Source organism: Gracilinanus agilis, chromosome 4, assembly GCF_016433145.1.
Source record: "Gracilinanus agilis isolate LMUSP501 chromosome 4, AgileGrace, whole genome shotgun sequence".
Classification (NCBI taxonomy): domain Eukaryota; kingdom Metazoa; phylum Chordata; class Mammalia; order Didelphimorphia; family Didelphidae; genus Gracilinanus; species Gracilinanus agilis.
The window spans coordinates 239,042,454-239,068,134 of NC_058133.1; the positions used below are offsets into that span (position 1 = coordinate 239,042,454).

The following is a 25,681-nucleotide window of genomic DNA, read 5'->3' on the forward strand; positions in this document are numbered from 1 at the left end:
AAACCATCAACAAACATCATATGCAATGGGGATAAATTAGAAGCCTTCCCAACAAGATCAGGAGTAAAACAAGGATGCCCATTATCACCTCTATTATTCAATATAGTACTAGAAACACTAGCAGTAGCAATTAGTGAAGAAAAAGAAATTGAAGGTATCAAAATAGGCAAGGAGAAGACTAAGCTTTCACTCTTTGCAGATGATATGTTGGTCTACTTAAAAAATCCTAGAGAATCAACTAAGAAGCTTGTAGAAATAATCAACAACTTTAGCAAAGTTGCAGGATACAAAATAAATGCACATAAATCATCAGCATTTCTACACATTTCCAACACACTAGAGCAGCAAGAAGTAGAAAGAGAAATACCATTTAAAATCACCCTAGACAGGGGGCAGCTGGGTAGCTCAGTGGATTGAGAGCCAGGCCTAGAGACGGGAGGTCCTAGGTTCAAATCCAGCCTCAGACACTTCCCAGCTGTGTGACCCTGGGCAAGTCACTTGACCCCCATTGCCTACCCTTACCACTCTTCCACCTATAAGTCAATACACAGAAGTTAAGGGTTAAAAAAAAATCACCCTAGACAATATAAAATACTTAGGAATCTATCTACCAAAACAAACACAGTAATTATATGAAAACAACTACAAAACACTTTCCAAACAAATAAAACTGGATCTAAACAATTGGAAAGCCATTGATTGCTCTTGGGTAGGAGGAGCTAACATAATAAAAATGACAATTCTACCCAAATTAATTTACCTATTTAGCGCCATACCTATCAAACTACCAAAAAACTTCTTTACTGATTTAGAAAAAAACTATAACAAATTTCATTTCAAATAACAAAAGATCAAGAATTTCAAGGGAAATAATGAAAAAAACTGTGAAGGAATGGGGCCTAGCAGTACCAGATATTAAACTGTACTATAAAGCAGCAGTCATCAAAACAATATGGTACTGGCTAAGAGACAGAGAGGAGAATCAATGGAATAGACTTGGGGTAAATGATATCAGCAAGACAGTGTATGATAAACCCAAAGAGCCCAACTTTTGGGACATGAATCCACTATTTGACAAAAACTGCTGGGAAATTTGGAAAACAGTACGAGAGAGGTTAGGTCTAGATCAACATCTCACACCCTACACCAAGATAAATTCAGAATGGGTGAACGACTTGAATATAAAGAGGGAAACTATAACAAGTTAAGTGAACACAGAATAGTATGCTTGTCAGATCTGTGGGAAAGGAAAGACTTTAAAACCAAGCAAGAGTTAGAGAAAATTACAAAATGTGAATTAAATGGTTTTGATTATGTTAATCTAAAAAGTTTTTGTACAAACAATAACAATGTAGTCAAAATCAGAAGGGAAACAACAAATTGGAAAAAATCTTTATAATGAAAAACTCTGACAGGGGTCTAATTTCTCAAATATACAAGGAGTTAAAACAATTGTATAAAAAATCAAGCCATTCCCCAATTGATAAATGGGCAAGAGACATGAATAGGCAATTTTCAGGTAAAGAAATCAAAAGTATCAATAAGCACATGAGAAAGTGTTCCAAATCTCTAATAATTGGAGAAATGCAAATCAAAACAACTCTGAGGTATCACCTCACACCTAGCAGATTGGCTAAAATGAAAGAAGGGGAGAGTAATGAATGCTGGAGGGGATGTGGCAAAATTGGGACATTAATGCATTGCTGGTGGAGTTGTGAACTGATCCAGCCATTCTGGCTGGCAATTTGGAATCATGCTTAAAGGGCTATAAAAGAATGCCTGCCCTTTGAACCAGCCATACCATTGCTGGGTTTGTACCCCAAAGAGATCATAGCTAAACAGACTTGTACGAAAATATTTATAGCTGTGCTTTTTGTGGTGGCATCAAATTGGAAAAGGAGGGTATGTCCTTCAATTGGGGAATGGCTGAACAAACTGTGGTATATGCGGTGATGGAATACTATTGTGCTAAAAGGAATAATAAACTGGAGGAGTTCCAGGTGAACTGGAGAGACCTCTGGGAACAGATGCAGAGCGAAAGGAGCAGAGCCAGAAGAACACTGTACACAGAGACTCATATACTATGGTAAAATTGAATGTAATGGACCAGCAGCAATACAGTGACCCAGGACAATTCAAAGGGATTTATGGTAAAGAAGGCTGCCCACATTCAGAGGAAGGACTGCAGGAGAGGTAACATATAAGAAAAACAACTGCTTGAACGCATGGGTCATGGTGGACATGATTGAGGGTGTGGACTCGAAACTACCACACCAATGCAACTACCAACAATTTGGAAATAGGTCTTGATCAAGGACACATGACAAAACTAGTGGAAATGTGCATTGGCCATGGGTGGGGGGAGTGCGGGGGGCGAAGGGGAAAGTAGGAGCATGAATCATGTAACCATGTTAAAAATGAATATTAATAAATGTTTAAAAAATTAAAAAAAAAATACTGGGTCAGCCTCACCCAGAATTCTGGTGAGCCTCATGGTGAGGCTGACCCTTTATTTTGCAGGGTTTACATGCTGCTATCTCTACATAACAAAACACCACCCAGACTCCTGGCTTAAGAAACACCACCTGGAGATCTGGACTTGAGGGAGCCCTCACCAGGTGGTGAGCTGGACTTCTTAGACAGAAATTATAGGGTATCTAACTAGGCAATACTTTCTACTTCCTTCCTACATTTCTCTCTTTTACTATTAAACTAAATTGTTAAGAACAGCTAACAGACTCATGACTTTTCCCCTCTTTACTATCCACCCTCCTGTAGTAGCTAAAGCTACTAATGTATACATAGTTTAATTTTTAAACTGTGCCCATAATCTTATATTTTCTAACTCTTATATTTAATCAAACCAATTTTAATTTTTACACAGTTATGGGGACCATGGAAGCCATCTAGCCATCTATTTCTGAACGAGGATATTCCCTTACAAATATAGCTGACAGATAAAAAAAATCTAGTCTTTTTTAGAGACAGCCCATTCCACTTTTGAATAGCCATAATTTTTAATAATTTTCTATCCTTACATCAAGCCAAAACTAGACTTTTAGAACTCCCACCCAATTTTCCCTCTTGGAAACAAGAGGAACTAATATATTCCTTGCCCACTGGAGAATCCTTCATTCTCATGCATCAATTGGTGATAGGCTTAGAAAGAATAAGAACAGTGTCAGGGGTTATTAAAATATTATTATTAAAATGTTTATTAAATTATTATTTATTAAAAAGCAACAAACTTGGGCAGGAGGCTTACAACCAAATTTTTAAGGTAAAATTGTGATGCTATCTTCTAGACCCAGAATTTTCACCTCCCTTCTCCCCCAGACTCGGTGCAAATGACAAAAAAATCAGAACAAGTTCTCTAATTGAAATAGTGCTCTGATCTAGGAGGAGTTGCAAAATAGTTAATATGTGTATATAGTGAAGGGAAAATAAGAGTGTTTGGGGAAAATTAACCTTGGTCCTATCTAGCAGTCTCAAGAAAGTCATCTTACTTGATTGTCAACCCGAAGAGATGGGTTTGACTTATTCAAAGGCAGTGAGTGTAACTGCTGGAGAGAAATGCTTCCAATTGCAAAAAAAGTGCTTGTGCACCCAACTTACCAACTCTTGAACAACCTGAGGAAAGGAAAGCAGCCATTGTTGGGAAGTTGGGGGATCAATGGGCAGGGAGAACTTCTGCCGCAGCCCACTTTTGGAAGTGGGAGGCTTCCAAGTGGAGAAGAAGCATTTTATTAACCGCCTACTATATGTCAGCCTTTGAACTAAGGGGAAAAACCAACCAAACAAGAAAAAATACTCACCCTCAACCCTCTTCTCTCTAGGACCTCACAGTCTAATGGGGGAAACAACATGGATACAACTATGTACAAACACAATATATACAGGATCGGTGAGAGATTACACCGTTTTTCCCACTTCGCTTGGTTTGGCGCTTTGATTAATTGGTGTCTAGAGTTCTAATGGAAGCGAGGCGCCTTCAGTAGAAGGGGTAGGGGAAAAAAGACCCTCCTCCCTGTCCCTGCACAGTGAACGTAGGCAGTAGAGAATCGTTCTCCTCCCCTCCCAGTTCTTGTGTGTGTATGAGTCTGTGTGTGTAAGAGTGCGCGCGTGTGTGCGTGTATGTATGTGTGCGTGCGCGTGTCTCCCTCTCTCCTACTCTGGCTGTAGGCAGACAGCCAAGCAGGCTTCTCTTCCCTCTCTCCAGCCTTTGCTGCTCCGGCTTCCTGTCGCCTCTGCAGTCACAGCCCAAGGATGGTGAGTATGGGTTACCTTCCCTTGGTATCTCTCCCAGTACCCCTAGCAGCCTCACCCGAGGTTCCCAGAGGAAGTAAGGGGGTGTCTCCTGGAGATTCTATGGCGGGAGCCGGCTGTGGGGCCCAGAGGAGGGGTATCCACAGCTTTGGTCTTTCACATCCTCCCTCCTCTTCTCTCATATCCCCTATGCTCTTAGCTGGGGGCTCAGTGACCCTTGAGTGGGGTGGGAGGAGTGAGACGTGGAGGGATTAGGGCTGCAGAACTGCAGAAGGAAGCTGAACCTCGTTCAGCTTACTGGGGACACCAGGCGGGGGTGGGGCCGCCCTTGGCCTTAGCTGGCTACGCGCCCCTACCCGGAGCGGACAGGGACCTTCCCCTAGACAGCTCCCCGATGGTTACTCCCTCTTGCCTCTTCCTTAAGCTAGAGTGCCTTCACCCCTACCCCAAGATTCTTTCTCTGTCCCCTATTTACCCCCTCGTTCAGCCACCTACCTACCCGTATTATTAGTCCCCTCCCTCCCCTTCCCCCTGTCTTGTCCCGCAGGACCTGCCCGGACGGGACGCCACCACTAGAGCTTCCTGGATCAGCTCTCCTCGTCCTGTTTAAAGCAGGGAGCCACTCTGTCGTCTTCTTCAGGGGATGGGGTTGCACAGAAGCCAAACCAAGCCCAGCTGGGAGGTGTAGAAACGCGACCACCGTCAGAGCCCTGCACTGGTCAGTCGGGACCTTCGCCTTCTAGCTGATTCCAGAGCCTTGATGGTGCTGTAACCCTGAGCTTCCGAGCATCTTCGCCAGATTCCGTGGGCTCCACCACCCAGAGCTACTCGAGTAGCGCGGACAGGGCTCCCCTTTGCCAGCCTCTGCGCTGAGTGCTCTGCCTGGTCTCCCCAGCAGCTAGCCTGCTAGCCCAACCGTCTGCCATGGCGCTGCGGCGCTTCCTACTGCTGCTGTTGCTGCTGCTGCTCTTCCTAGAGTCCCTGCACTTACTGGTGCCTACAGCTGAGGCGGGGCCCCGGAGCCGCGGGAACCGGAATAATGGCACTGGCCCTGGAGCCCTTGGGGGCCTGCGGGCTGGAGGGACGATGGTCAGGGGCAACAGGGAACTGAATGGGACGTCCCGCCAGCTGGCGGTGCCTGAGGTGGGGCGGCGGGGCAGGCCTTCTCCTAATGTCGCGGTCACCCACGAGACGTGTTGGGGCTACTACGATGTGAGCGGCCAGTATGACAAGGAGTTTGAGTGCAACAACAGCGAAAGCGGCTTCCTGTACTGCTGTGGTACTTGCTTCTATCGCTTCTGCTGCAACAAGCGGGGAGAGAAACTGGATCAGCACCAGTGTAAGAACTATGTGAGCCCGGGTTGGATCCAGACTCCTAGCACCCAGGTGATTCCTCAGGATCTCCAGAACAAGTACGACCCGGAGAAAGACAAGACCAACTTCACTGTCTACATCACCTGCGGAGTAATAGCATTTGTCATCATTGCTGTAGTCTTTGCCAAAGTCTCCTATGACAAGGCCCACCGCCCCCCGAGGGAGATGAACATCCACAGGTGAGAGGGCTTTTGAAGAGAGGGGAAGTTTCATCTTTCCCATGATCCTTCTCCAAAGATACCTCCTATTCCTACTCTGATTAGTTAGTTCTCTTTTTTCCCTACTCTTTTAGATGCTATGTCTTTTTCTCACAGTTTCACCCACTATGCTTGATTAGTGTCTGATCTTTTCATAATTTTTCTGGTTAATAATAAACCAAAGACTAAGAGTAGTTAGTAAAGGTTTCCTCTATTGGCCTACCCTTTCCCCTTTCTCTGCTCCTTCAACTCCTTTCCTTGACTCTAAGCAGCTACCAACCTAACATTGGACAGCTTCTCTCTTTGGGAATAAAGAGTCTAGGATTTTTCCAAATAATCCTCGATTGATTCTTCTGGGGTTCTCCTTTCAATGCATGTAAACATGGTTTCTTTTAATGGCTTTTGACTTTTGGGTGGTAAATAAATGGACTATTTTTATATTGCAAATTGGTGACTTACCAATTTGAAAATTGCTTGAAAAGAAGGTGGTGTTGGGAAAATTGTTTATCAAATCCATTTTGACAAAAAATGGACCTCTCCCCCCATTCCATTTTCTAAGGCAGGTTATATGTATTTCATTTAAAAAACTTAACAGCTCTCTAAGCCAACATATCCAGAAAGATTGTAGGATTAGAGAAACTACCTTCTCATGGTGAGCTTCTCACATTCAAACCAAGTCACTTCCAACAATATCTTTTGAAAAGTCAAAGCAGAAGCTCCTGGATGAAAAGTTAGGTCTTTTTCTAGTCCCCTCTCAATTAGGGTGTTGAACACTACTCACCTGAATGCTTTCAGGGCATACATGCAACCCTTAGGAAATTGCATGATTCCTCACACACTGTGTGAACACTGACCTAAAAGCCATGGATACTCCATAACTTCTTTCTTTGGGTCACTTGGTCAGCCTTCTCCTGTGCCCTTGCCTATTCTCTTTTATCTAATTTAGGTTATACAGATACACATCCATAATGCAATATAGAGCTGTATAGGATATTAAAAGGTCACAGCTAATTCAATGCCCTTATTTTACCTATTTATTTTTAAGAAGAAATTGAGGCCCTAAGGAGAATAAAGTGTCATATTCCAGTTCAGAATTCATATTCAGATCTCTTGATTTAAAACCCAGAGCTTGTTCTAATACATTATTTCCCATGCTCTTGAAGACTCTGTTGTTCAATTTTTCCTGACATTCTGATGTTGATCCCAGAATTTAAAAATTGGTAACCTAAACCTTAATGAATAGAAAGGCAAGTATAACTTTCTTTGTACACTGAAAAGGGCTTGATTTGATTTATTTCTGATGATAACATAGGTACTGAGAAAAGACAATAGTCCTCTAATGTGTATTCACCTAAACTGGTTTAAAATGTGGGAGCCTCAGTTCTGAGAAAGGTCCCAATATTATAAATGAATATTTTTAGAAAAACAACTCATTGCCTAGGAAGCAGCCATTTCCCACCCCTACCTTCCTGAACATACTTAAACATCACCTGCAATGTGTCTACTACTGTACACTCTGTTAATATTGATCAGAAATGTGTAGCCAAGGCTAAATAGAAGAGTGAAGATGGGGGAGGGAAAGAGCAGATGAAATAGACACCTGGGCCAAGGTTCCCCTCTCAGAATTTCTGCAAAGGATATTAAATGCCCTGCTCTGTGGAAAGGGTCCTGTCTTAGATCAGTTTATTTAATTTCCTTTCAACCATAAAGCAAGCTTACTTTTGGCTCAGAGATGAGAAAGATGGGTAGAACCCTTCGTTTCAACTATGTCCTTATTTTGACTTGTATTCCCAAGTCTGATTCCTTTCCTTGAGAAAGTTTACCACAATTTTGGAATCATCTTTCTCTTTTGCCAACTCCCTCCAGAAAACTGAAGTGGAAAGAGCAGGAAAGGAAACAAAATTTCAGGGTTTTGTTTTGTGCTGTCTCAACTAATAGTGAAGTTTGGGAAAATTATTTCCCTTCTCTTGGCCTCAATTTCCTCACCTGTTTTTTGAGGAAGTTAAACTCGACACTCTCTGAAATTCTTTCTTTTTCTTACATTATGTAATATTATTATTCCATAACTAAATAACTATGGTCATAATAGTCATTTGCCAGAATAATTGCTCGGTTCAACAAACATTCAAATGATGACTATGTAAGGCACTCTGCCAGGTTTGGGGAATGAAAGTAAATTTGACACAAACCCTTATATCAGGGAGTTCACAACCTAATAAATAGAGATAAAGATAACTGATAGGAGAAATGTGTTTAGTGCATAGGAGAGGTCTGGTTTTTGAGAGATATTTAAGAAGGGAAAGGTGAGGCTGCTGTGGTGTAATGGAGTTAGAAGAATTGGTACTAAAATTGGGTTTAACACTTACCACCTATATGACCACTCTGGACCTCACTAACTATCAGCAAAATGAAGGTTATTGATTAGATTAAACTGACCAGATTCAACATTGGGTTATTCATTTATCACTTTCAGCAGGGGGAGTTTGGGAAAAGGAGATACTTGGGTTGGGCCTTGAAGGAGGGAAAGGACTTTACGAGGCAGAGATGGGATATAGAGGGAATATATTCTAGGTATGAGGGATGGTATGAACAAGGCATAAAGTGGGGAGAGGACAGGAAGATAACAGGAAATGGTGAGCATAGATGGAGTGGAGAAGAGTAAAGAGATAAAACTAAAAAGGTTAGATTGGCAATGAATTTTACTAATTTTTGCAAGTGACTTTCAGAATCTTAAACTGGAATTCTGGAAATAATGGGCAGTGTGGTTTCTCCAAGGAAGGTCAGACGGAAGAGTGGATTCACTTCTTATAGAGAACAAAGAAAATAACAGACTAGACTGATTTACATAGTTTTCAAATTATATCAAGACATTCTTTGAAGGAAAATAGAGTGCAACCCCTTAGGCTAGTCAGTCAAGTGGTTCTGAGTTCTGGAGCAAGAGATTTGGAATACTGGCAGAGGTGAGGGTAAGAGGATTGTTCCCAGATAGAAGAGCAATTTTCATGTGGATATTGCTAGTTTTATTAACCATCAGAACGCCCCAACATAGATCTTTTGTATCAGGTCATGTAACCATTCATACCTTGCAGAGAATAGGCTATTTCCCCTAAATCATCTAGTGTACAAACTAGACTATGTATCTGTATTTCTGAAAAGCTAAAAACTTGTGTCAGAAGGAAATTGTCAGCTCTCCATGCTCTAACCAATGAATATAAACTCAAGTTCAGGTATCTGACCCTAAGGGAGTAAGAAAAGAAGGCAGGTCCCCTAGAAGGACAATCAGAATATATCCACTGGCCATAAAACAAAACAAATAAAATAAAACAAAACAAAAACAGAATCTCTCCACCCTTGCAGTTGGAATTTTCTGAAAGAGAAGGAATCATTCTTAGAGGCTACTCTGTTTTCTGACTCTTATACACCATCTCTTTAACCTTTTCCTTTGGGATTTCCAAAGGTTCAGGTTAACATGCCTATCTCTTGTCTACCAATAGCAATTTATTAGAATTTTTGGGAGTAGTTAATGTGCCCCCTCAGAAAAGCAGGCCCAGGGACAGAAAAATATGTCCCTGCAGTGGTTGGGGGAGGGAGGGAATAACCGGGTCCAAGGATGTTTATAGGAAACTGCAGCAGAGACCCTAGTTTCAGCCTGACATTAAATTCTGTATCAGTTGTCTCCTTTCCAAACCTGTTCCTTCCTTCACCCTGAGTTGATTCATTAGTGTCTTAGAGATAAGAATCACTCAGAAGGAAGAACTGTATGGTTCTTTTTTCTTCCTTCTTCCTATGGCTAATTAACAGATGGGTCAGGGAGCTATTAAGATTCTCTAGACACAGTTGGTGAAGTCAGAGCACAGAGAGAGACTGCCCTGTGCCTTCCCACTCCCAAACACAAGGAGGGGGTGAGGGAACACAGAGCCAGAGACTGTGGGAGGGAAAGACAGAGTGGAGTTCCTTTTTTTATTAGGAAAAAAAGATTTATAAGTTAAATTCTCCTCTCCCCTCTCCATGAGCAAGGACAATACTATAGAAAATCAAAGAAAAGCTTCTTTTACCATCCAGAATTTAATTACAATCTAGAAGATCTATGTTTTCTCTTTATAAAGCACACAATGGCAGCAGCCCAGCAACATTAGAGGCCAATTTTAAATTCAATTCAATAAACATTTATCAAATGCCTACTGTGTGCCAAGTGTTGTGCTGGGTACTATGTATATATGAACAATAATGAAATTCTCTCTTCCCTCAAGGGGCTTATATAGTCTATTGTGGCAAAAGAACACAGATAAAGGTATATACAACACATACAAAGAAATTTGGAAGGGGCAGCAACTGACAACTAGACAGATCAGGAAAGGATTTCCATAGTAGGTGGTTTTTGATCTGTGCTTTGAAGGAAGCTAAGAAAGTGAAGGTGTAAAATAAGAGCAATCAAGGCTTGAGAGTCAGTTTTCTTAAAGTTATAAGGTTGTAGATGGAGTGTTTATGAGCCAATTTTGATGGAATATAGGATATGTGAAGGAAAGAAATGTGTGATCAGCATGAAAAAAGAATTGTGAAGGATGTTAAATTAAATATGAAGGAATTTTTATTTGATTTTAAATCAACTAGGAAGCCACTGAGTCTTCTTTAGCAGGGGAGTTCCATGGTCTCATATGTGCTTTAGAAATAATTTATTGACTGTTGGATGATGGATTGGAGAAAGAAAAGTCTGAATGCAGGAAGACAGATTAAAAGGCTTTTGAAATAGTAATTACGGGAGGTGAAGGCCTGAGTTAATCTGGTGTCCATGTGCCTTGAAGAGATGCCAGGAAGAATGAACAGGACTTGGCAACTGGTAGATATAAAAAAGTGAGAATTAAGTTGAGAATTATTTCAAAGTTGTAAATCTGGCAGACCGGAAGAATGGTAGTGCACTTGATGTAGTAAGATCGAACACACAAACATTTAATCTAACATTTGTGGATGTAGACTTCCTCAACCCCCAAATACATATCACCTTAGTCTCTGAAGAACAAGAGGGATTAATCTTATAGTTTAGTTTATTTCCTTCATATCATTATTCCCACCAAGTTCAAGTTCAAAGTCTGACAGTACCTTGTTGCTGGGTCACCTAAATGCCTGGTATGGATGACTAGGTTTGTGCCTTAAGCCCCTCAGTCAGGAATTATACTCCATGCCCCTAGAAATTAAAAGGATGAATGAAATAGGACCTAAACTCCAAGCCTGATTCCTAGTGCCACATGGGCTAAATGGGGGGGAAGGGAGGTGGTCCTCAAAGCCCCTTGCTTTTCCTGCAAGGTATTATCTCTCCTTCACCTTTAGACACAAATTGCAGGGGTGTGGGGAAGAGCAGTAGGTTATGGTCATTCAGGCAGGTTTAAAGGTTTAAAAGGCCCTAAGCCAGTGATGGGCAACCTTTCGAGTGTGGTGTGTCAAAATTTGCCAAAAAAATTGAGCAAAACTCAGATGGTGTGTCACTTTGAGAAAAAAAACCACAATTTTGCAATATTTATAGTTTAAATAACAAAAATGTACTATATAACTGTATTTAATAAACCAAACTAGGTAAATTAATATAGATAGATTGTCATCTATAGTGCACAGAGTGTCTACACCACATTACAGCAAATGTTTCATCCTCGGCATGTGGCTCCATACTTCTCTGCATGAGGCCACCTGTCATTGAAAATGACTATGTGTGTCAGTGCTGACATGTATGTCATAGGTTTGCCATCACTGCACTAGGCAGTGTAGAAAAACTGCTTCCAGTCATGTGGCAGGTCAACAGCTAAATGTCCACATCACTTCTTTTTTTCTCTCAGAAGCAAGTCCTCCATATCTCCCACACAAGTGACACCATTTTAGGTGATCTGGGCATGATTTAAATTCCCATTACAAAGATCAAGAAGGATGAGGAATGAACAATTTGATTTAGTAGTAAGGAGACTGGTGATACCTGGAGAGAACAGATTCATTTGAGTAGTGGGAATAGAAGCTAGATAGAAAGGAAATGAAAAATGAATGAGGGGTGAGAAAATGGGTGGATGGGTAATATTGGAATATAGGTTGAAGGGATAGCAGGTACTAGTGAAGGGTTTGGGATTGTTTGTTTTTTTGATGGAAGATATCTGGATATGTTTATAGGGAACAGGAAAGGATGCAGCAGATAAAAAGAGAATGCAGAGTTCCTTTTTTAGCTTTCTGGGCATTAATTTTTGAACTTGTACACAGAGAGTGAATTTACTTTTTCTCAAATTTATTGGTATGAGTAGGGATGGGATATGTTACTTTTGATGGAAGATTTTAGCATTGCAGATATTCATTGTGTTTTTTTTTTTTGGTGGGGAAGGGAGGATTTAAGATGACTAGTTGAACCTTATAAACTAATAAGGAGAGAGTTAGGGAAGGCATTCTGGGGAACAGGTAATTAAAAAAAGATGATAAATAAGGATGGGGAAGAAGATATTGGTTTAGATATTGTTGGGACAAAGTGATGGACTTATTCAGGAAATAATTATCAGAAGCCTACTAAGTGTACAGTATTTCTCTTATTAAAACATTATTAACCTATAAAATAGTTGTCATTGGTCATCATCCATCCCAATAGCATCATTAAAACAAAATTGTACTGACAGCAAAATGATTTGCAAATATATTTTAAATCATAGGACTGAAAATAATCTTTTTGCTCATATTTCTAACTATCCATCCTCCTCTACTCTAAAGCAGTCATAGTGAAGTGCCAGGCCCCACCCCTACTCTAACTCCCAGATGGAGTGCCATGGGTGCCCTGTCCCCAAAGACCTCGTACTGTGCCCCTCCCCACCACTAAGTGCCAGGAGCACCCTCTCCCTACTCTTACCCCATACAAGGGAGAGAGAAAGTGCTCCCATGGGGATGTTGGGCAGATAAAGTGAGGAATGTCCTTAGCAAGTGTAGAGAGGGGCAAGGGAGTGACCCAAGTGCTCTACTTCCTTCCAGCTCTATTGCCTGTGAGCCCCACCCCCCACCTAACCCACTGTATTTTCCCATTGGGCTGTTGGGCAAAGAGGTGGGTAAAGTGAGGAATGTCCTCAGTCTGGATGGAAAGGGGAATGGAAGTATTTCCCATTGGGTTGCTGGGCAGATGGAGAGGGGCAGGTGATGTGAAAAAATGCCATCAGACACAGTGGAGAAGGGGAGGGGAACAACTTCACCCTAGGCCCTCTGTTTTTCTAGTAATGAACTCTGGGAGGAAGAGGCTGTGTGCCCACAGAGAGTGCTCTGCATGTCATTTTTGGCACCTATGCCATATGTTCTCCATCACTGGTCTAGAGTAAACCACTCCAGGTCTAGAGATTAAAAACATCTATCACCTGGGGGCAGCTGGGTAGCTCAGTGGATTTGAGAGCCAGGCCTAGAGACGGGAGGTCCTAGGTTCAAATCTGGCCTCAGACACTTCCCAGCTGTGTGACCCTGGGCAAGTCACTTGACCCCCATTGCCTACCCTTACCACTCTTCTGCCTTGGAGCCAATACACAGTATTGACTCTAAGACAGAAGGTAAGTGTTTAAAAAAAAACATCTATCACCCAATCACTCTTTCCTTTCACTCCTTCAAACTCAGAGAACACAACTCATATACATCTGGGGAGCTTGCTGCTGAGTAGATTGAAGCTGGGAAGATATTCTTATTTCTTTTAACTATTTTAATGGCTGCATAAAATTCCATGGGTAATAAAAATCAATTGTGCAGAAATTGGTAGTTGAAACACCCTAAAACATAACAAAAATGTGAACTGATCAAAAGCAGCAATAACAGGTATGGGGAAGAATGATTTGAACATTAAGGTGGGGATGGGAGGGACATTAAAGGCAGGAGACATTAAAATTTTTTTTTAATTTCCATAGTCCAATTTCTATTTAGTTCTGTCTAGTTTTATTCATGCCCTAACTTTGTCTTTCTATTTATTTGTAAGTGTATTAAATAGATTTCAATGATGATTCTCAACCTTTTCAGAATCGTAACTTTTTTTTAACTTTGTTTCCATGCACTCACATATCCCACACTGAATTTAAAGATTCTAAGTACTACATAAATATGTACTTATTTTTAATATTACAATCAGTTCAAATTCTTTTAATTTTATAAAATTACTTGAAAAAGTTGAAAATATTCTGGAGTCATCACAAAACCAGGGCGATAAAAAGTTTTTAAAGCTATGAATTAGTTTGACTTTTTAATCAATTTATTTCTAACATTTTCCTGCCATTTTTCAATCTTGAGGGAAATCTTACTTATTGAATTTCATAGAATCATGCTTTTCTTGAGCATGCTCCCATTACAACATATACAAACAATCTGGATACAGAGAGAGAATGATAGAATCATAACCACAGTGCCACAATCAGAGTTCATAACTTTTCTAGCTTCCTACTTTCTAGCAGGTACATTTCTGAATTTTCTCTAAGTGAATTTACTTATAAATTTGACCACTCTAAACAGCACATACCTTCAAATACATAATAACCAAAGATTTTTGCATAAAGTCATAAACTTCCATAATTTGCTTAAGAGAAAGGGAAATAACCAACTAATATCCAACTTGTCCTGTTTATCAACTTTATCTGTATATTTTCTAGATTTTCAACTGTTACTGTTACTCCTTTTACATATCTATAAGGCACTTTCATGTTATATATGACTTCTAAATTAGATTTGCTTCATTCATTGTAACTTCATATTTTTCTATATTTCTTTATAGTCTTTATATTGTTGTTTCTTATAGAAAATTAAATATTTTATCTAAATTTTAATATATATCATTATTGATAGCTTTGCTTTTTTAACAGCATTATCATTCATCAGTATATACCTCCTATCTCATAAGACTCCCCTGATAGAAAAGAAAAACAGCAAAGTAAAACCAACAATTATTTCATCTAACAGTGTATGCAACATTAGATGCATATCCACTATCTTGTTACATATGGGATGAAAATATTTCATCATTTTTCCTCTGAAACTAAAGTCAACTATTCCATGTAATGAAGTCAGATTCCTTTTAGTATTTTCATTTTTGCATTATTATAGTTCACTGTGTGTATTGTTCTTTTAGTTCTACTTTCTTCCTTACATATCTACTTTCTTGTGGTCCTATTATACCATACAAGTCATCCAAGTACTTTTTCTATATTCTTTATATTTATCATTTTTGGTGGTCCAGTAATATTTGAGTCAATTAGCCAATCATCTAACATTAATTATTCTCTTAGTGCCAGGCAAATATGCTAATTGCTGGGGATACAAAGAAAGGCAAAAATATTCCCTTCTCTCAAAGGAGTTCACAGTCCAAAGCAGGAGAAAACATGAAAAAAGTATTATTTATATATACCACATATATGTTTATTACATTGAACAAATTGGGAGTAGTCTCAGAAGGAAGGCACTAAAGATGAAGAGCACTGGAAAATATTTTTTTTAAACTCTTACCTTCCATCTTGGAGTCAATACTGTGTATTGGCTTCAAGACAGAAGAGTGGTAAGGGAGTCAAGTGACTTGCCCAGGGTCATACAGCTGGGAAGTGTCTAAGGTCAGACTTGAACCTAGGACTTCCTGTCTCTAGGCTTGGCTCTCAATCCACTGAGCTACCCAGCTGCCCCCAAAAATAATTCTTGCAAAAGGTGAAACTTTAAGTAAGTCTTCAAGGAAGCCAGGGAAGCTAGGAGGCAGAGAGGAGGAGAGAGATTAGAGAGATCAACTGGAAGCCTATTGTAATAAGCCAGGCAGGAAGTGATGAATATCTGTACCAAAGTGGTTTCAGTCCAGAGGAGAGAAGAGACTATAATTGAGAAATGTTACAGGAGGAGGAAAAAAACAGACCTTGACCACTGATTGAATATATGCATTGAGAAAGATTGAGGTGTCAAAGATGACACCTAGTTTATGAGCCTGGGTGATTGGAAGGATGATGGTGCACTTGAGAGTAATTAGCATTAGGGACAGGGAAGGGTTTTGGGGAAAAGATAAGAGTTCAGTTTTTAGTATGCTAAAATTCCATATTTATGTGACATCTAACTTGAGATCCTCCCCAGTCATTTCCATTTTATTTTCAGTTTTTCTGCTACCGTGAAAGTTTTAAAATGAATAATTTGGTGCATAGGAGTTGTTTTTTTTTTCCCTGTATTTGACCTTCCCAAGATATGTGTCATTACTGGGTAAAAGAGTATCAGTTTAGTGATCATTTTCCCATTGTTTTTTTTTCTGGAACTATTGAGCCAATTCACAGCTCTACAGTGTATTAATCTGCTTTACTTTGCCAGTGTAAGGATAGAGGGATAAGAGATAAGGGAAAATGCAAAAGATGTCTCTAAAAAGGAGAGAGGACAATTTAGTCATGAACCCTGGGAAAAGATTCTAGAAGGAGAAGGCACTGGAGAGGAGGTTTGTGGGAGTTGACTTAGTTAATGGTCATTAAACAACTATCCTGTCTGAGCTAGAAGAGAGAACACCTGCTCTATCAGCTCCTATAACCTGACTAGTTTCGTTTTCTTACCTAGCCAGGCTTGGGAGGACTCAGTCCACTTGTGAGTTTATTCTCACTAGCCCATTTCAAGACAATTAAGTTAGTTGATTAATAATCTGAGATACCTAGTATAGATAGTCAGTCAGATGGTTTTGGGGGGTTAAACAGATCAGGGAGCTGATAAGAAGGGTTTAAGAAGACCAGAAGAGTTTTCTCATGAGAGGAGCATAGGAAGTGGGTGGAAATAGAGCTTTCTAGATTCAGGGACATATTGGATCTTAACTATCAGTTCCTTAACGTTAATAAGCAAAATAAAGTTATGTTTTCATATAGTCTCAAAGGGTTTGCACTCCACTGGCCCTGGGAAGGTCCCTAGATGAGTTTTTCATCACCAATCCATCTGGGCCCTTCTCTATCCACATATCTCCTTTTAGAGGTATATTTCTTTTTCACCACAATAGTGATTTCTTCTATCCTTTATCATCTTGACCAATTTAATGGGTGAAAAGTGAAAACTCAGATTTATTTTCAAATGAATTTATCATACTATTATATTAGAACACTTGAACACTTTCAAATAGTTGCTGATAATTCTTTCATTTAAAAACTATTAGCATCCCCTGACCACTTATTTATATCTATTCTCTCTCTCTCTCTCTCTCTCTCTCTCTCTCTCTCTCTCTCTCTCTCTCTTTCTCTCTCTCTCTCTCTCTCTCACCTATCATCTGTCTATCTCTTGAATATTAAACTTTTCTCAAATATTTTTTTAATAGAAAGACTTTCCCTCTACTCAATAGTTTCTCTCCTCATTGGAGTTTCATTGAAATTTGTCATTTCAAAAAAATTTATAATTTGAAAATATCATTTCCCCCCAATTTTCTCTGTTCCTTATTTAAAGGTTTAAAGGTTTAAAAGGCTCTAAGCCAGTGATGGGCAACCTTTTGAGTGTGGTGTGTCAAAATTTGCCAAAAAAATTGAGCAAAACTCAGATGGTGTGTCACTTTGAGAAAAAAACCACAATTTCGCAATATTTATAGTTTAAATAACAAAAATGTACTATATAACTGTATTTAATAAGCCAAAATAGGTAAATTAATATAGATATTCCTATGAGTTCAAAGAGTTTCAATGATTGCACTTTATCCATTACTATGGGTTAAGATGTTGTAAAACTAGGATCCCTTTTTCACAATTTTTTCATTTTTTCCTTGAAATTCTAGACCTTTTCTTATGCTGAATAACATTTTACTTACTCTGAATGTATTTTATATAGTTTTAGAAAATAAATTTATTGGTATTTTGAATAGAATTAAATCTGTAAATTTAGATATGACCATTTTTATCACTGATGTGGCTCAAACATGGACAATGAATATCTCTTCAATTATTTGTCATCCTTTATTCCTATAATGAGTGGTGTTATACATGTGGATACTGACATATGCATTGCTGTGTGTGTGTGTGTGTGTGTGTGTGTGTGTGTGTCTAGGTAATTCCTAAATATGTCTTGTCATGGAAATGACAAAATATTTTGTTTGTTTGATATATTTATTTCAAGTGAAATTTCTCTATCACTTCCTCCTGGTGTTTGTTAGTACTACATAAAGTTCTATTAAATTTGGTGGACATTTTTTTTTCCTGCAATTTTCCTGCATTATGGTAGTTAATAGTGAACTAAGCTCAATGCTGGGGAAATCTGGTGTGAAGTCTTGCCTCTGACATACTGATTGTCACTCTGGCAAGTCACTTATCCTTTCAGTGCTATTAGTGATTGTAAGTTGCAGAAAAGTTGTTAACCTGCATTGGTAGAGGAAGTTTCCTCATGTGGTAGTTCCCTGATCCACCCTGTCCTCTCCTTTTCTGTAGTTGTTAATTGTGTTAATTAGTTTTTTCATTAATTCTTAAGGATCTGCTAAGTAAATCATCGTATCATCTGAAAATAGGGATAATTTTGTGGGTTCTTTGCTGACATTTATACTTCTAATTTCTCTCTATTATCTTCTTATATAACTAGAATTTCTAGAACTATATTGTTGGATTTAAAAATCAGTCTGGCAGTCTACTAAACTATTTCTGGCCTGGACAAGCTACCCCCAGCCCCCAAGGTTTCCCAGTACAGTCTTCCTTATCTCTCCCTATCATAAACCTAAAACTGAAGCTATCTTATCTGATGGATATTAACCTTCTTGAGGAATGTTTGTCTATATTTGCCTGCTTAACAATATTTGCCTACTTAATGTATGTTTGCCAAATGCTTCCAGACCCCTGACCCTGAAACCCCCCTCCCCAGATGCTTCCTGACCACCTGTCCCTGACACTACCTTGATAATTATGTATGTACCAACCCCCTTCCCCAAATATTTCTATATAAACTCTTGGCTGAGAATTCCAAGGGGTCGTTCAGGCATGCCTCTCTGCCTAGCGACCCTAGCTGTTATTGCTAGTAAAGAATGAGCCTCTTCTTGCATATTGCATTGTCAGTGTGATTCTTCCTTCGGCCACGAACCTGGGTTAGATATTAAAATTTGGGTACAACAATATGAAATAAGTCTAGAGAGAGAGAATATCCTCCCCCCCCCCCCCGGTATTAACTTGGAAAGCTTCTGGATCTATTGCAAATAATGTTGTTTTTTTTGGTTTTAAGTACATACTTTGACTATATTCAAGAAATTATCTTTACTCACAAGGTGGGTCCCCTGGTAAAGTACTCTTTGAGTCCATACTTTAAAAAGTACAGTACCTGAACACTTACAGATGCATTCATCTTTAAAAATGAACTAGTTAGTAAAATTAGAACAAAGTACTACAAACGATCACATGAAAAGTAAAAAAAAAATATTCCCACAAACTTGCCAAATACTCATAATTTGAACACAGTGCCATTGGGAAGAGTAGGCACATATACAGAGTACATTAATAGAAAGGCACATGTAGAGAACTCACATGGTCACAGCTACTCAAACCTCCAATATATCCTTTCTTTTCATGAAGCATCTTTATACTCCTTCCCCTGAGTACAGTGTCTTTTATGGGTTGTTCTTTCCGATAGACCCTGTTGGGTTACTTTTTATGTATCTCAACTTTTCCATTATTAAGCTTGTCCTCTGCTAGGTGCAGAATCGTCTACTTGGCTTTACTGTAAGATAATTATTATCAATGAGAGGAGATAGAAATAAATTCCTTTCAACCACTTGACTCTAGAAAAGGCACAAGAGAATAGTGACTTCTAAAAAGCTGGATTTTTCTTTCATGGATGACTCCCTTGTTTATTGTCAGAAATAACTCTTTAGACTGACAATTATTTTCCTGTTTTTATTGACTCTAGACCTGGAAATCTTTCTTTTTATGTTAGGAGGAGGAGATCCTTTAACCATCCAATGGAAAATTTACTCAACAGTTTAACTGAGAACCTTGTTTGCACTTCTTAAAGATATGAACACTTCTTTATGATTCTTTTTCAATCCATGAACTGATCATTCATTGTGTGAGCCTCTCAAAGTTTATACCATTTATCATGTAAATATGACTACTAATTGTCTCTTACTTGAGGGGCTCAATTGATCCCTGATCTTTAACCCTCCTACTATACTTACCTATTATGTTTATTTTTTTAACCTAAAATTAATTATTTGGATTTTTTTTACATAAAAACGTGTATTTTGCCCCAGATCTTTTCTACATATATTAACCTAGTCATACAGACTTCATTTTTTAAACAATTTAATATAAGAATTTTTCCCATAACATTTAACCATCCTTACATTGCTAGCATAAATTCCAAGTCAGTCAGGGTTATTTTTATTTTTAAATATTACTTTGATTTCTTCCCTCAGACTTGAAAATTTTTTTACATTTTTCTTTGTTAGTGGAATTATAATGTATAATTAAGTTTGCTTTATCTCTCTCTGGTTTGAATGTTAGGATCATCATCATATTTTTTTCATGAAATATGTTTCATAGAGAATTCTTTCTCAATTCCAAGAGTAATATTGGGTTATTTGTAATAGCTGGAAGCAGTCAGATGGCATTAGTTATATAGCCCTAGGCAATTCACTTTACCTCTCTGTTATTATGAAAATTAAATGAAATAGCATTTGTAAAGCACTTCCATATCTTAACGAGTTTTTAAAAATGCTGTTAGTGGTTAGGTTATGTATTAATTGTGATTTAGACATTTGAAAAAATTCTCTTGTGAATACACTGAAACAGGTTTCCTTCTTCTTTGCTACCACCTTGATAGTTAATTTATAGTTTACTGAGTTTCTTTTTCTACAATTGAAACTCTCCTATAAAAAGTATAACTACAATAGGCTGGTTATGTTTTTCGAATTCCAAATTCATGCCTTTTGGGCAATGGCCTTTCAAATTGTTTTGTTGAGAACTCACACAAAACATGTACTCCTCGGGAGGTCAAAAGAAGTGATACTGGGATAGTCTAAAGGTCTCTCTGAAGAACTTTGGTATTGATTATGAGACTGGCATAGCATCATATAGTATGGTGTACCCACCTCAAAAAAAAAAGGCACTGTGCTCCATGAGAAAAGCAGAATTTCAGTAGCTTTAAAAAATCCTGAGATCTGCAAATTTAGAGACATTTCCATTTCAGATATTTCATAAGAGCTATTTGTGCCCAATCTGTGGTAGACACTTTCAAAGTTTTATTGGTTTGATTAGCCAGTCAGATACACTGTGCATTGCTCTCCACATAGTGGTATAATTTTAGTCTTCTTCTGGTATAGACAACAGCCATACCATACCATACCATACCATACTGTACCGATCCTACCATGTCGTACCATACCATACTGTACCATACCACACCATACCTTACTTTACCATACTGTACTGTACCATATCATATCTTACTGCACCATACCATACTGTACCATTTATCTTTTCTTGTTTTATTAATTTAGATATTTTATAGAAATTATCAATTTCTTTAAAATGTCATATTTTTTGCTGACATGTATTTATGTTCTGATAATTCTCTGATATTTATTTACTCTGTGTTCTTCCTTTTTGCTTTTATAATTTGACTGTCCTCTCTTTAAAAGACAACTAGATAATGATATATTGATTTTGGTGATTATTTTTTAATAACAGCTCTGGTTTACAGTTAAATAATTTGAAATGTTTTAACTTTATTAAAATTTCCTCTAATTTTTTTATTACTTTGGATTTCTTAATTTGTTCATTTTCTAGTTTAAGAAATTGAATATTCATTCATCAATTAATTTTTTCTATTTGATTAATATTGGTTTTGAGGAAAAAAATATTTTTTCTATAGACTAATTTAGCTACATGTCATAAATTTTGATTCTTTTCATTCTTTTTAAGGTGGTTATTGAGTTTATGATTTGTTTTTTATATATTCATAATTTATGATGTCATTACCTAGTTACCTGAATCTTAATGGTTTGCTTATGTTTTCTGCATTAATTACCATTTTTATTACATAATAGTCTATAAGTTTGTGTTTACTATTTTTTCCCTTTTGCATTTAGTATTAATTTCTTGATGTCCTAGCACTTTTTGTAAATGCATCAAGGTATGCTAAGAAATTTGAATGCTTATTTAATATCTAAATTCAGAGGTAGTTATATTTTTTTAATTTAATTTAATTTTTACTATGTTACTAAACACCAAGAAAAATCCCCATATGGAAATCAAAGTACTAAATAAAAGAGGATTCTCTTTCGAGCTGTGATTCTCCATTTCATATTATTTGTATATGTGTCTATGTACATACACATATATGTTACATGTCTATGACATGCTATTTATATATTTGAATGTATATATACATATATTCACATATGTGTATTTATAATATCATAAATATTAATTAAAAATTGTCTTGTTTGTGCTTCCATCTGAAATTCCCTTTGTTCTTATCTATGTATTAAAGCAAGTTGCAATGGCTCTCTTCTTTTTTTTGGTGGTGTGGGGAGCATCACTTTTGCTAATTTCCCCTTCCTCCTTTCTATATTAGTGTATTCCTTTTATTCTCCTTCACTTTCCTTTTTTCAGATGTTTAAATCAAAGGTATCCCAACCTCATGACTTTGACTTATTTAACTTATTTGACTTATTTAACTCCTACAATAAACTATGAAGATATTAAAATTCTGAAAGAATACCTGTTTGTTCTGCTTCTACAAGAAGATTACCACTCTTTTTTTAAAATCTTGCTTCCTTCCAATTGTTCAAATAAATTCACTTTTTTGGTTTTCTCTGTATGCTTGTCTTTGCATTTCAAATTTTCTGTTAAGCTCTATTCTTTTCAGACCATTCTTTTTCTGTCTCTTTTGCTAGATCCTTTCCCAAATCGTATTGTCTGTCAGTGTCTCTCAGGTTTCTATTCTGGATCCACTTCTCTTCCCCCTCTATACTACATCATCCAATGATTTCATCAGCTCCCCTGGATTTAATCTCTTTTCCTTCTTTCCTTTTTAATAAACATTTATTAATATTTATTTTTTAGAAAAGTTAACATGGTTACATAATTCATGCTCTTACTTTCCCCTTCACCCCCTCCCAGCTCCCTCCTCTACCCCCAATCCCCATGGCTGATGCATATTTCCACTGGTTTTAACATGTGTCATTGATCAAGACCTATTTCCAAATTGTTGATAGTTGCATTGGTGTGGTAGTTTTGAGTCTACATCCCCAATCATGTTCACCTCAACCCATGTGTTCAAGCAGTTGTTTTTCTTCTGAGTTCTTCCTCTAAATGTGGGTAATGTTCTTTTCCATACGACCCTCAGAATTGTCCTGGGTCATTGCATTGCTGTTAGTACAGAAGTCCATTACATTATATTTTACCACAGTATATTGGTATCTGTGTACAGTGTTCTTCTGGCTATGTTCCTTTCACTCTGCATCAATTCCTGGAGGTCTTTCCAGTTCACATGGAATTCCTCCAGTTTATTATTCATTTGAGCACAATAATATTCCATCACTAGCATATACCACAATCTGTTCAGCCATTCCCCAATTGAAGGACATATGCTCATTTTCAGTTTTTTTGCCACCACAAAAAAAACAAACAAAAAAAATAAAAAAACGGCTATAAATATGTTTGTACAAGTTTGTTTATCTATGATCTTTTTAGGGTACAAACCCAAAATTGTAATGGCTGGATCAAAGGGCAGGCATTCTTTTATAGCCCTTTGAGCATAGTTCCAAATTGCCACCCAGAATGGTTGATCAGTTCACAACTCCACCAGCAATGCATTAATGTCCCAGTTTTGCCACATACCCTCCAGCATTCTTTCCTTTTAGCCAATCTGCTAGGTGTGAGGTAATACCTCAGAGTTGTTTTGATTTGCATTTCTCTAATTATTAGACATTTAGAACACTTTCTCATGTGCTTATTGATACTTTTGATTTCTTTATCTGAAAATTGCCTATTCATCTCCCTTGCCCATTTATCAATTGGGGAATGGCTTGATTTTTTTATACAATTGATTTAACTCCTTGTATATTTGAGTAATTAGACCTCTGTCAGAGTTTTTTGTTATAAAGATTTTTTCCCAACTTGTTGTTTCCCTTCTGATTTTGACTACATTGTTTTGTTTGTACAAAAGCTTTTTAGTTTGATATAATCAAAATCATTTATTTTGCATTTTGTAATTTTCTCTAACTCTTGCTTGGTTTTAAAATCTTTCCTTTCCCAGAGATCTGACAAGTAAACTATTCTATTTATAGTTTATTTATAGTTTCACTCTTTATATTCACGTCATTCACCCATTCTGAATTTATCTTAGTGTAGGGTGTGAGAAGTTGATCTAAACCTAATCTCTCCCCTATTGTTTTCAAAATTTCCCAACAGTTTTTGTCAAATAGTGAATTTTTGTCCCCAAATTTGGGTTCTTTGGGTTTATCATACACTGTCTTGCTGATGTCACTTACCCCAGGTCTATTCCACTGATCCTCCCTTCTGTCTCTTAGCCAGTAACATATTGTTTTGATGACTGCTGCTTTATAGTATAGTTTAATATTTGGTACTGCTAGGCCACCTTCCTTCACATTTTTTTTCATTATTTTCCCTTGATATTCTTGATCTTTTGTTAGTTTTTCCTAATTCAGTAAAAAAGTTTTTTGGTAGTTTGATAGGTGTGGTGCTAAAAAGGTAAATTACATTGGGTAGAATGGTCATTTTTATTATGTTAGCTTATCCTACCCATGAGCAATCAATGTTTTTCCAATTATTTAGATCTAGTTTTATTTCATTGGAAAGTGTTTTGTAGTTATTTTTGTATAATTGCTGTGTTTGTTTTGGTAGATAAATTCCCAAGTATTTTATATTGTCTAAGGTGATTTTAAATGGTGTTTCTCTTTCTACCTCTTGCTGATGTGATGTGCTGGAAATATCTGATGATTTATGTACATTTATTTTGTATCCTGCAACTTTGCTAAAGTTGTTGATTATTTCTACAAGCTTCTTAGTTGATTCTCTAGGATTTTTTAAGTAGACCATCATATCATCTGCAAAGAGTGATAGCTTAGTCTCCTCATTGCCTATTTTGATAACTTCACTTTCTTTTTCTTCTCTAATTGCTACTGCTAGTGTTTCTAGTACAATGTTAAATAATAGAGGTGATAATGGGCATTCTTGTTTCACTCCTGATCTTATTGGAAAGCCTTCTAATTTATCCCCATTGCATATGATGCTTGTTGATGGTTTTAGGTATATACTGTTTATTATTTTTAGGAAAGGTCCTTCTATTCCTATACTTTCCAGGTTTTTCAATAGGAATGGGTGCTTTATTTTGAAAGGCTTTTTCCTCATCTATTGAGATAATCCTGTGATTTTTGTTTGTTAGGTTGTTGATATGTTCAATTATGTGAATGGTCTTCCTAATGTTGAACCATCCTTACATTCCTGTTATAAATCCCACCTGATCATGTTGGATGATCTTCTTGATCACTTGCTGGAGTCTCTTTGCTAGTATTCTACTTAAGGTTTTTGCATCTATGTTCATTAGGGAGATTGGTCTGTAGTTTTCTTTCTCTGTTTTTGATTCACCTGGTTTTGGAATCAGTAGCATATTTGAGTCATAGAAGAAGTTTGGTAGGACTCCTTCTTTGCTCATTATATCAAATAATTTGTATAGTATTGGGATTAGTTGCTCTTTGAATGTCTGATATGTAGAAATATGAGTAAAGGTAATGGAGACACCAAGGATATTATAATAAAACTAGGTGATTTGTGGGTACACACACTGGGGTTTATGAGAGACTAGACCTAGACATAGAGACCAGAACAGCCAAGCTGCTCCTAACTGACAATGGGACAGTTGACCAACTGTCACCCTGGGCCAGAGGCTTT

At 37.6% G+C, this 25,681-nt stretch overlaps 1 protein-coding gene across 3 annotated transcripts in view; it reads left to right on the plus strand.

Moving 5' to 3' along the window:
- Positions 1-5,190: 5,190 nt before the first annotated feature.
- SHISA6 (shisa family member 6) overlaps positions 5,191-25,681 on the plus strand; it is a 568,935-nt gene continuing 548,444 nt past the window's right edge. For all 3 annotated transcript variants that reach the window (XM_044672701.1, XM_044672702.1, XM_044672703.1), the window contains exon 1: positions 5,191-5,819. In XM_044672701.1, coding sequence (XP_044528636.1) covers positions 5,191-5,819 — 629 coding nt within the window. The remainder of the gene's footprint in view (positions 5,820-25,681) is intronic.